Source organism: Pelodiscus sinensis, chromosome 2 (assembly GCF_052426305.1).
Source record: "Pelodiscus sinensis isolate ZL-2025 chromosome 2, ASM5242630v1, whole genome shotgun sequence".
Classification (NCBI taxonomy): Eukaryota; Metazoa; Chordata; order Testudines; family Trionychidae; genus Pelodiscus; species Pelodiscus sinensis.
Genome location: NC_143053.1, coordinates 154975600 through 154988288, shown reverse-complemented (window position 1 = coordinate 154988288; position 12689 = coordinate 154975600). Strand labels below are relative to the sequence as shown.

The 12689-nt window shown below is 42.4% G+C and overlaps 1 protein-coding gene across 11 annotated transcripts in view; it reads left to right on the top strand.

Moving 5' to 3' along the window:
* FHOD3 (formin homology 2 domain containing 3) overlaps positions 1 to 12689 on the top strand; it is a 592306-nt gene that overhangs the window by 541677 nt on the left and 37940 nt on the right. For all 11 annotated transcript variants that reach the window (XM_075921655.2, XM_075921653.2, XM_075921652.2 and 8 more), the window contains 2 exons: positions 9928 to 10118; positions 11655 to 11847. In XM_075921655.2, coding sequence (XP_075777770.2) covers positions 9928 to 10118; positions 11655 to 11847 — 384 coding nt within the window. The remainder of the gene's footprint in view (positions 1 to 9927; positions 10119 to 11654; positions 11848 to 12689) is intronic.

The following is a 12689-nucleotide window of genomic DNA, read 5'->3' as shown; positions in this document are numbered from 1 at the left end:
AGGGAGAGGCAAAGAGTTTTTATGAGCTTCCTTACATTTTATTTGTACCTCAGGCCTGAAGTTGGGGTTTCCAGCCCTGTTCTAAATATTCAGGTAACTGTAGGGGAAAAATTTGCTACCAGCATAAGCAAGAGCAGTATATTTAATATCTGAGGAGTTGTGCTCACTATGTAGAGTGACCATATTTCCCTGTGCCAAATATGGGACACCAAGTGCTTGGGTCGGGCGGGGGGGGCAACACTCATAGCTTTAACCCCACAGCGGGAGGGGGGGACTGCCAGCACTCAGGGCTTCAGTCCCACAGCTGGAGGAACCACCGGTGCTCGAGACTCCAGCAGCTGAAGCTCCAAGTGTCAGCAGTTCCCCATCCACAGCAAGCAGGGTGTGGAGCCACCGGTGCTTGGGGCTTCAGCAGCTGAAGCCCTGAGTGCTAGTGGCTAAACTTCCTCTTCCTCCCTTCCCCCCAAACCCACTACAGTCAGTGTGCCAGAAGGAGGTCTTAAATAAGGGACTGTCCCAGTAAAAACAGGATGGAGGATCTCCCTATCGTTATGGCAGTCTTGAACTGGATCCAGAAAAGATTTAATTGCAACAGAAGAATAGAATTGATTGATATGTATAGCACACAATGCAAAAGAGGGATATTTGAAACTATACTGTAATGATCATTTGAAAAGACCATCGTTCTTCTTTATACAATGAAGCATAATTATAAAACTGTTACAGTAGATCTCTCAAGGCTACCTATTCCATAGTCTTGTGGAAACGCTTTTTTATGTGAAATCTACCTAAATGCCATGTTAGTCACAGTGCTGTCTTCCAGCTGGAAGCAGGTACTGTTCCTGTTTCCTTTCAACAATAAGAAAATGAATCATTGCTCTTTCTCTACAATTATGTAACTTCATTTCTTTAAATACAATGTTGGAAGTGAGATGATAGGACTTCTCTCTTCCCTGCCTCTCATGGGAACGTAGTATGAACCGAATAGCTCACAGGGAAATATGCTATGTTATGCTTTGTGATATGTGTACTCTACTTGTAAACAGTCCTCATTTATAACTCTTCCTTTATCTATACCCTTTTTAATCTTGTTAATTCTGACCCCAAATTACTTATGTGCCTTTAAGATCTGAACACCTCGTTGGGGTGATATGCAGTTATTTGATAGTACGCAACATTAAACAAATACTAATCCCAGAATGGAGTAAGAATGCATCAAATGTAAGAATATTGCTGACCATATATGAGTAAGGTAATAATTTTTATTGGCCCAATGTCTGTTGGTCTCTTCTCTTTCACTGACAGAAGTTAGTCCATTCAAAGTTATTACCTCAGCCACGTTGTATCTCTAACATCCTGGGACCAGCCTGGCTCCCACAACACTGCAACACTATTTAAGGAGATATTAAATAAATAAATCACCCATTTTATTTCTTTAATATTTCAATATTGTATTCCCTTCTATACACAAAAAGATGAGCATGGGAGATGGGTCAGAGTAACATACAGAGCTCTGAGTGGATCTTGGACTTAGTCACGGTGATCTCAAGCTAACTGCTTGACTCTTTTGTTCCTCCTTTGTGATACAGAGCTGGATGTTGCCATTGATTACTGAAGTATGCAAACTTCTTTGCCATCTTTCAGCCTTTAAACTTTCCTTGGAAACCTCACTTTTATAGGTGATGAAGAGAGTTCCATAGTCCTTTCATCTTTCATGCATTAGGAAAGAAGTAACGAGCATTGGTAGAGAGGCCTTTTCTGTCAGCATACACCCCATTCACTTTCTGATGTTACTAATAGCCAGTCTAAATGGAGTGGATGGCCAGAGAAACTCAGCACATTGTTTAGAGCTCCCTCATTAGTTGAGAAAGAGTTACCTTGTTCAGTGCTAGCTGAGGTGAATATGTGAGACAAAGCGTGATTGGGTTGACCGAGAAAGGGTAGGAAATGGAGAAAGATTATCTGACCTCAGTGGTTAATGGGTGCACAGAGGGAAAGGGGATTCACTTCCCTCATAGCAGCCAAGTACTATCCATACTTGAGAACACTGACAACTTTTGTGTGGCAAAAGACACTCCAAAGCTGTCAGGTAGAAAGTATGGCCAGCATTCTGGTCTCACTATAAAGCAGCCAGTAGGATTAGCTATGCATGCAGATGAGAACAAGCCACATGACTTGAAGGGGTGAACCATAACCAAATTGTCCAGCCTGAAGGGAGCTCTGTGACAAATTCTGCTTCCCTGCAGTACTGCCTATAAGTAAAGACAGAGCCGTTAGTGTAAATGGGGAAAGGGAGGGGACAGAAATTGAGGGGATAACTGTACACGAGAGAAATGGGAAGAGCGGAGAATCCATAAAACCAAAAGAAGAGGACAGTGACAGAAGTAAGGATAAGAGACCAGAACAAGTGGGGGCAGATCCAGGAAAGAAGGGATATTGAGAGTGACAGTGTTTGTATCACTCCAGGTCATGCCCTATTAGAAAACAGTATGCTTATACATTTGCTACTTGAAAAAAGCCCATCTTAGTGCTTTAAAATGTTGCACAGTGGGTGCTTTAATACTGTAGACTCGTGTATTCATTTGACCTCATTTTCTAGAAGACTCCAAATTTTCTAAATAACTTTTCAGATTTTTGTATTCCTGCCTACCAAGTCTGGTGGCTTAGAGAATTGTTCTGTGAGTTAAAGATAGGAAAAATCCCATTAACAGATCGGCAAGTACAAAATGTTTTGTTTTTTAAATATCTGGTGACTTTACCACGTTCATTAGTCAGGGCTCTTTTAGGGAAGCATTTTGTTGGACCATAGCACATGTTTAAAAGAAAGCTGATAATGTGTGAAATGATCTTCACTTTAACCCCTTAAGTATTAAAAGTCTATAGCAGGTATCCAATGGCAATTTGTCCGATTCAGTGCTTATAAGCACTACTTATAAGCACTACTTATCCCAGGGATTTATTGGAAATCATGGGAACACCTTTACAAACGTAAACTGGGGAAACAGTACATTGTAAAAAACAAACTAATGTGCATTATTGTCTCATGGGACTTTTAACTCTTACTCTTCCAAATACTGAAAATTTTACAGGCATGGATTATTTTTGTCCCCTAAAAATGACAAGTCATTCAAGACAGGTTCTTGAGCGCTGGTGGCCCAGGTTATATTAGAGACCATAGTGATCTGCTATACTTTCCGGCAACTCTCCTTCTGACATCAGCCTCAGTCATGCTCAGAATATACAGGCAAGGTACCCTCATTTGGTTTTCTTGTTTCAGTCATTTGCGCTTGCAGCACTAGCATGCTGAGCTTAGTTCACCCCATGGGACGACAGGTGGTAAAAGCTGCACTCCTTCAGAGGTTCTACCAGAGACTGGGAGCTTCAAACTGAAGCAAAGGTTCTAGCACATTCTTCAGCCACATCCACTCCTCAACTAGCAATACCCCTTTCGTGGCTGCCTTGGAGCTTTGTAGGACCACAGTGGACAGGAAGGTGCCAATTGCACTCCAGACTCTCTGCTCTTTGGAGCCTGCTCTTTCAAATCTTTGACTTCTACAAACCTGGTAACTCAGAACTCTCACTGATTTCAAAACAAGCTGTTATAACATAAGATGAAAATTAATGAAAATTCCTGCACTGTGCAGAAGAGGAATTGGGGGAGTTCCCTACTGTGGCTGGAAAATTCTTTGCAACCCCAAATTTTGATTCCTACAGTCTTCTGGGCTGCTTTTTATTTCTAATGGGGATACTGGTATTTTGTCTACTCTGTGCTTTTTACATTTCCAGTCTGTGGTGAGCTGCAATATGTTTGTCATCAACAGTCAAAATACTGACCTTGAGGGATTTTTTTTTAAATAGGCATTGATACCCTAACAAAAATATAACCCCCCACAGCTGCCTCGCCTGCAGGGCTTTTCTGAATAGCAGACTGGATCAAAGGATGTTTTTATTTCCTTGTGCAGAAGAAAAATTCATCACTTTGTAAGTCAGAGCAAAAATGAATCAAATCAGTACCAGGTTATATCAGGGAGCTTTTTAATAATAATACATTTCTTATGGCCAAACTCCGTTAGTATGACTCTCAGCAGTAGGTACTGTATAGAGCTGAAAACTTTATTCCATCTGTAACAAACCTGAATTTGAACCAAGGTCAAGGATGCATTTAAAAAAATGAAAATCACAGAGTCCAATCCACCAACACTTGAAATAGGGCTGATTTGGAACAATTTGGATTCCAGTCCCATTTTCATCCAACTTTGAAGTAGTCTGAATCCTGAGCTAGTTTCCTTATTGCAGTTACTGGGTCAGCATAACCTGGCCATAAATGGTTGCCCAGGGAGGGATTACCCCAGGATAAACAAGATAATTGTATGGAGGAGAGCCTGAACTGGGGCGGTCATGCCACATGACCTCTCTGTTGCCAGCATGGCAGGGAAAAGGAAGCATGACTGGGGGAAATGGGTTGTAATTTCTGTTTCAGTCCCTTCTGATTCATGCAACCTGGCACAGGTTATGAAAGCCTTTAGCGGCTCTAGTACAGCACAGGAGGGAACAGTCTTGCACAACATAGCATCAGGATCACAGGAATGCAAAGGAGAGCTTCTAAACAGTTTTCAAACAGCACGCTGACTTGAAATCAGCACCATGGCTACCATTAAAGATCCGATCTCCAGTCCGCTGGTACAGGTCTGTCTTACAGAGATGTGCCTGAGTTTGTGTAACATGGCATAACTCACTGCCACAGCATCTCTTGCTGAACACTCAGAGAATTAGCTCAGTTCAGCCCTGGGACCCCCTTCTGGCCAGTGTCTCACCTACTCTGTCAGTTTGTTCTCCACCTTGTATCAGGACCTCTCAGACCGCAGAGCCCTTCCTTCAGGGTACTGCCCTGCCGCAGTGCCCCCACACTTTGGGGTTATCTGCTTCAGGGAACCCTCAGCTCCCTTTTACCCACCTTGCCTCAGCAACCCACTGCCAGTCGTCATCTAGCCCCTGCCACTGGGGCAAACTGCAGTCTAGCCCCTGCCACTGGGGCAAACTGAGGCCACTCATCATTGGCAAGGGGGTGACCTGATGCCTTCTGCTGCCTTGGCTGCCTCCCTTCAGCCCCAATAGTCTCAGGCTTTGAGAGCAAAGCCTCAGCCTGGGAGTTTGCCTGGCCAGAGCTCCCCAGCACTGCTCTGTGTCAGGAAGCCTCTGTAGCCATGGTGTCCTACACGCTAGCCACTAGCCACATGTGGCTATTTGGCCAGTTGAGCGTGGCTAGTTCGCTTGAACAATGTGGCTATTTGGCCGGTGGAGTGTGGCTAGTTCATTATAGCAGTAGCCAGTGGCTACTACTTCAGAACTGGTTGGACACCTATAGTTTCCCTGGTAGGCAGGTCCCTCCTGCTCCCTAGCTGGAGCAAAAGCATCTCTCTGTGGGTACGTCTACACTACAGCGCTAGTTCGAACTAACTTAGTTCGAATTAGTTAATTCGAACTAAGCTAATTCGAACTAACGCGTCTAGAACTAAAAACTAGTTCGAATTAGCGTTTTGCTAATTCGAACTAGCAAGTCCACATTGAGTGGACTCTGAACAGGGCTTAAGGATGGCCGGAAGCAGTGCCGGCAGGGCATAAAAGGAGGACTTAGAGCATGGAGATGCTGTCTCAGGCTAGCTGAGGGCTGCGCTTAAAGGGTCCCGACCCCCACCCCGGACAGACAGTTCTCAGGGGTGCCCCGCTTGCAAAGCAGTCCTGGCTTGGAGTGCCCGGAGTACCCATACTGGGCACATCACACCACTCGGCCATCAGCCCGGCTGCCATCTGGGGAAAGGGGGCAATTGGGGGGCTGAAAGAGAACTTCCATCCCCAGAAGCCCGCAGAGCCAGCCCAGTCCTCCCCATCAGGGGCTCGTACCCCATTCCTCCCTCACCTCCTTCCACTTACCCTTCCCTAGCCCCCCTTCTTATTGATGTACAAAATAAAGATAACGTTTCTTCCAACATTGACTCTGTCTTTATTGAACAAAACTGGGGGAGACTGGGAAAAGGAGGTGGGAGAGGGGAAGAGAAAGGCTGGGAGAGGGGAGGGCAACTAACATGATCAGGGGTTGGGAACAGGTCCCAGATGAAGAGAGGCTACAGAGACTGGGACTGTTCAGCTTAGAAAAGAGGAGATGGAGCGGGAACAGGATAGAGGTCTCTAAAAGCAGGAGTTGGGTGGAGACGGTGCATACAGAAAAGTTCTTCATTAGTTCCCATAAAGAAGGACTAGAGGACACCAAAGGAAAGGAATGGGTAGCAGGCTTCAAACTAGTAACAGAAAGTTGTTCTTCTTCACAAAGCAAATAGTTAACCTGCGGAACTCCTTGCTGCAGGAGGCTGTGAAGGCTACAATTAGAACAGAGTTGAAAGAGAAGTGAGATCAAGTCATGGAGGTTGGGTCCATGGAGTAGTCTTAGCCAGGGGGTAGGAGTGGTGTCCCTGCCCAAAGTTTGTGGAAGGCTGGAGAGGGATGGCACGAGACAAATGGCTTGGTCACTGTCTTCAGTCCATCCCCTCCAGGGTCCCTAGGGTTGGCCGCTGTTGGCAGACAGGCTACTGGGCTAGATGGACCTTTGGTCTGACCCAGGACGGCCATTGTAAGCTCAGGGCTCAGGGTTGGGGGTCTCAGTGGACCCCCTTGATTTTCATGCACACCTGCTCCTGGGTGGCCAGGCTGGCAGCTCTCCTGCCCTAGCCGGCCACTTTCCTGTGCCTAGTGCGGAGATTGTGGACAAGGTCCACGATCTCCGCACTAGCCCAGGAAGTTGCCCGCCTCTTGCGGTCCAAGGCAAGCTCCCGGGAGCCGCCAGCCTGGTCCCGGGAAGAGGGGGTGGGCCGGGGGACATCGGGTGGGTGGCTCTGTGCCGTGCCAGGTACAGGGTCTGCTGGCTGGGTGCTGGCAGGCTTGCACCTGGCACAGGCACCGTAGCCAGCCCGTGCCCCTTTAAGGGGTCCGGGGCCGGGAGGGGGGCATAGAGTTTCCCTGGTGTTGGCCAGAGTGGCCACCAGGGAAACCTGGGGAGGGCTAGCCTCCCACTAGTTCGAATTAAGGGGCTACACACCCCTTAATTCGAACTAGCTAGTTCGAACTAGGCTTAATCCTCGTAAAATGAGGTTTACCTAGTTCGAACTAAGCGCTCCGCTAGTTCGATTCAAATTCGAACTAGCGGAGCGCTAGTGTAGCGCCTATTAAAGTTAGTTCGAACTAACGTCCGTTAGTTCGAACTATCTTTGTAGTGTAGACATACCCTGTGTCTCTCCAGGGGTGTTTCTATATTGCACCCTTAGCTCGAAATAAGCTACGCAATTTGAGCTATGCAAATTGTGTAGATTATTGAGTGTATTTCGAAATAACCCGCTATTCCAAAATGTCCCTTAATCCTCATAGAAGGAGGTTTACAGGGATGTCGGAAAGCACACCTGTTATTTAGAAAGTTATTTTGAAATAACAGGCATGTTGTCGAGATGCAGAATAACTATTTTGGGATACTGAAAGTATCCCAAAATAGCACCACAGTGTAGATGCACCCTAGGAACCATCATTTATACAGCCCTCAGCTGGGCCCTAATTGGCTAATACATGCCACAGCTACAGACTCCACAATCTCAGCCCTCTCCCAGGGCTGTGTTTAACTCTTGTTAGGCCAGTGTGGGGCAGATGCCCTGTCACAGTTTATATTGGGGGTCATACCTGAACTTTCCTAGAATTCACAAGAAGTTTGATCCAGCTTTTCAGTTTAGGCTGATTTCAGATTTAAACCAGTAATGATAAAATATAAAATAAGATTAATTTGCTCAACACAGAAAAGTTTGAAATAACTTTGCAGAACATATGAAATATGTAACAGTTATACAAATCAGAATTCACTAAACCTCATGAGATTGTGCTATGTCTTTGGGCATAAATACCATGAATGTAATGTAGCCTCATTGGAGTCAATGTCAAAAATTCCCATTGATTTCAACGACACCATTATTTCACTCTTTAGTGTATGTGATTATACTACCTTCTTCAGTCATTTAAAATGTCTTGTTCTGTATGTGGTCCACGTTATAAAATTGGTCACAGACATGTGACCACAAATATGAATTTCCTACTGTATATGATAAATTATATATTGCTAAGTTTTGTCACAACACTGTATGTACTGTTGTGGAACAGTAGTTTCCTTTATCACAAAAGCAATTAAAATTAATGAATAGCTGCACTGCATCAGATATATTTAATTAAAAACCTTTGAAAATAACATTTACAAAGCTTCATTTCCTTCAGATCCTATGAGCAGGAAGAAACCCCTTATATAGTACTGTTTTCTGTTTTGTAATAAGAAATGGGCCAAAATACCAGGCATAAGCATCTGCAAATTCTGGCATGTTTGGAATCTGAATCTAAATCTGTATTTTATGGCTTAGGCTCATCTCTATTTTGAACTATTGTTTGAAAATAAATGTATTCTTCCTTGGGAAGTCAAGGGGACTACGTTGGAGATTTCTGCTGTTTCCATTTGTTTTGTGTGTGCGCCGTACTGTGATAGGATAGTTCATGCATCCTCCCCTGTTTTTAGAAACATATTGAAAATGGCTTGTGTCAACCACTCCAATTTGAACACCTTTTTTGGTTGATGAGTAAGAGAGAACCTCTGTTTCACCTTCTTATGGAATTTATTGGCTTCCCTCCTGATAAGTGTTACTGAGGATGTAATAATTTATTTTAACGGTGTTGACACAGACTTTCAAACTATTAGAAAGCTCTTGTTATAAGCGCACAATGTCATAGTATGAATCAAGAGATGCAAGTTTGTACTGAGATCACTAGATAACACGTCTTCTGAATAAAACTTGACGTTCTGGCACGTGAACTGACCATTTGGAATACACCATAGTCTTTCAACAAAATACTGCATGAGAAAGGGAATTACCCAAGGGGAAACATTGGCATCTAGACATTTTTGTGATTGGCAGACATATTAGATAGATAGATCCCTTTTGCTGCCTTGGTGTATGCACACATTTTCTGATAGTCCCTGGTGCAGTGGTTTTCAAACTATGGGCTGCAACCCAGTACTGGGTTGTGGAATGTCAGGCACTGGGTTTCGTTGCTGCAGGAGGATCTGGTGATCAGTGGCAGTGCTAAGGCAGGCTACCTGCCTGTCCTGCACTGCAGACTGCACTGCAACCCAGAAGCAGGCCTGGCTCCTAGATCGTGGGGAAGCACACACGTCTCTGTGCATTGCCCCGGCCCTATACAGTAACTCCACATTTCCACTGGCTGGGAACTTCCTGCTGGCTGCTTTTGGGGCACAGCATGGTCTGCGGTGCCAAGAGAGGCAGGAAGCCTGCCTTAGCACTCCCGCTATAGCGCTGATGGGGAGCCAATCAAGGTAAGCCCCTCTTGTCCCAGCCCTGACCCCTCCCCCAAAGCTGGAGCCCCTTCCTACATCCCAAAGCTCTCGTCCTCAGCCCTATCCCAGACCCCATATTTTAGTCAAATTATCTTGGGTAGCGGGCATCAACAATTTTCTTCAACTGGGTCATAAGAAAAAAAGTTGGAAAATCACCATCCTAGAACACTTGACTGCAAAGAGGAGGATCTACTAAAACATTTTATATAAATGTAGCAGAAGATTAAGTCATTCTTTAGATATTACATCTATATGGCAAAAAAACATAGTTATATTTCTTTGTGTTTCAGAATTTCTCTGACTAATATTTCACATGCTTATATTGAGGGTAAAGACACAGACAAATGTTTATATTTTATTAATGTATATAGCAGTCTCGCTGAAGCTACATCACCCTCCCTACCTCCTTGTTGTATAAAGATGAAACAGTTCAGGTTCCCATGCTTACTGCTGTGGTATTTGAGATCGAAGTGGCTGATTTCCTCACTTGTTTTTAGGTTGACTTTGAACAACTTCAGGACAACTTATGTCAGATGGAGAAAAGGTGCAAAGCATCTTGGGATCACCTTAAGGCTATAGCAAAGCATGAAATGAAGCCAAATCTGAAGCAAAAAATGTCTGAGTTCCTTAAAGACTGTGCAGAAAGAATCATAATTCTGAAGATTGTTCACAGAAGAATAATTAACAGGTACAGCACAAGGGCACTGATGGGAATAACTTCAATGACTTATTTCAGTGTGCTTCAAACCACATTCCAAGAAGCATGCCTACTAACATATCTGTTGTGAATTCTTTATAACAGATACTCGTTTGTTCCAGATATTTCCTAACTTCAGCTGAATAATGCATTTCTGCTTAGAAAAACTGTGACTGACAATTATTTTCTTACATATTACTACATGCTATGGTGAAATCCCTTAGAAAATACTCAGGAAATTTCCTTTTGTTTTTAATTAGATATTTGCCATAGTAAAGATTGAGGAACAAGATCTGTATCTGGAACTAGAATTATACATAACTTGTACAATCTGCTAGTGCTCATATACACACAAGTGCCACTGCTGGTATATTTTCAGATTCATAAACTCATGATTAACTGATGATTTAAATACAGGTTGAATCTCTCTTGTCTGGCACCGTTGCGATCTGATGGGTGCCAAACCAAAGAATGTGCCGAATCACAGGAGATCGGTATAGTCTAGCAGCATTACCAACACTTTCACTGTTTGCTGGGCTCTGAGAAGACATTGAAGGGTAAATTGGAGATAAATAACAATGCAGAACACTGAGAGCCAGGACTGGTGGCTATAAACAAACTTTATGGGTCCATGGGAAGCTTGGCCATACCACCTTCTAAGTAGTACCCCAGATATAGCCGAGTACTCATGAAAGCAGGAACTCGCAAGTTTCCTACTGGGTTTATTCACATATATTGTGTTGGATTTGAAAATAAGTAGAACAGTATTTTTTTTACTTTAAATTATATAATGTAATTATTATTCTAAGCCTCTCTAAGATACCTTATTTAATCATATCTTTCATTTTCATTGTAATGAGTGTTCTAATCAGCATGGATACTATAGATAAATAGATTCACAAAGATCTATACATTCAACAGTCTATTGTGAATAATGTGGTACAGAAGCAGCAGCAAAGCTGCAAATAATAGAAAACATTGTGAATAAAACTGAATCAACAATAAAGATGTGAACTCAAAGCGCCCCAGACTAAAAGTATTTGGATGTTACAACATTTTATGGTTTTCTTTTTTGAACTAGAAATACTTCTTTTCCTGTGCTGCTAGCCTGTAAATCTTCATTCTTCTTGTCTAGACTTTCCCCAACTTTCTTAACTGCCTCTTTGAAGTTGCTTAATACAAACAAATGGAATTAAAACAAAATATTTTTTTTCAATATCTGAAATGAAATTGTTCATGCACATACCAAATTAGTAAAATAAAATGAATGGAGCTCCATAAACATCTTATCTCTTATATCAGCATGGGAAAATGTGTTGGGATGAACTTATCATAGACTAGCCATTTATTTGCATTATGTTTTTAATTATAAACCATGCCAGTGATGTTTAAGGCATCCATGAAAACTTCACAGCATGAAAAAAAAAAGAGAGCTCATAAGACAATAAATGGATCACCTGGAATCTATTTTCCTGAAATCCAGGCTTTTTCATTTTTAAAGCTGTAATTAATTTGTTTTCTTTTCAGGTTCCATGCATTTTTGTTATTTATGGGCCATCCTCCTTACGCAATCCGTGAAGTCAATATTAATAAGTTCTGCAAAATTATAAGTGAATTTGCTTTGGAATATCGCACCACCAGGGAACGAGTTCTGCAGCAGAAACAGAAACGCGCCAACCACAGGGAAAGAAACAAGACCAGGGGGAAAATGATCACAGATGTAAGTGGCAAAATCAAATCCACTGTGTCAAATATATGTGAAGCTTTCTTTTTTTAGTAAATGCTTACCTTAGATGTTATTAACCTTCCTTTGAGGTTTCCCTCCACTATGAATAATGTGTTCTGTATTCTTTTGTAAATCAGTATTATGCTTTTCTTTTTCATTGACTACTAATCTTCTAGATTCAGAGCAGCTTCCTGACTTGAACAAAATAAGACTAAGGGTTCCTAAACAAAATCTCCCATATGATGTGTGGACAAATTCATGCACAGTGTCTGTTTTCAACAAAGAATAGAGTAAAAATTGAGGGCGCCTTACTGAAAAATATGGCCAAAAAAACATAACCTTAAAGCTAGGCTACCAAATCATTCCATATATCAAATTACTGACTGCATGTTTAGGTGCCGATCTAGGTATGCAATGTTAAGTTCCCATTTGTATATGTATAGTATTTATTTTCTCATTAGGTAAAAAAATATATTACATGAAAATCAAGTGCAGCCTCTTTCAGATTTTAGTATAGATCGCAAATTTAGATTCTCTTCAACTGTTATCTGATTAACTTTTCTGGCTGTGTTCAGGCTACTTTGGTAAAAAATAAGATGAACTTTCTCTTAATCTTTAAAGATCCTCTGATTATTTTATCTTCCTTTAAACTGTGATGCTGTTTCATTGAGTCCAACTAAAGTTTTTATAAGTGCCAGTACTTAGTAAAAGTTTCCAGCTGTCTCAAAATCCAAATCTGGAATTTCGATTAAACATGAGTGGTTCATCACATATGAAGCTACCCCTATCCTGCTTTTGGCACAAAAAACCCAAAGCTGATTACAGTTTTTTGGCCA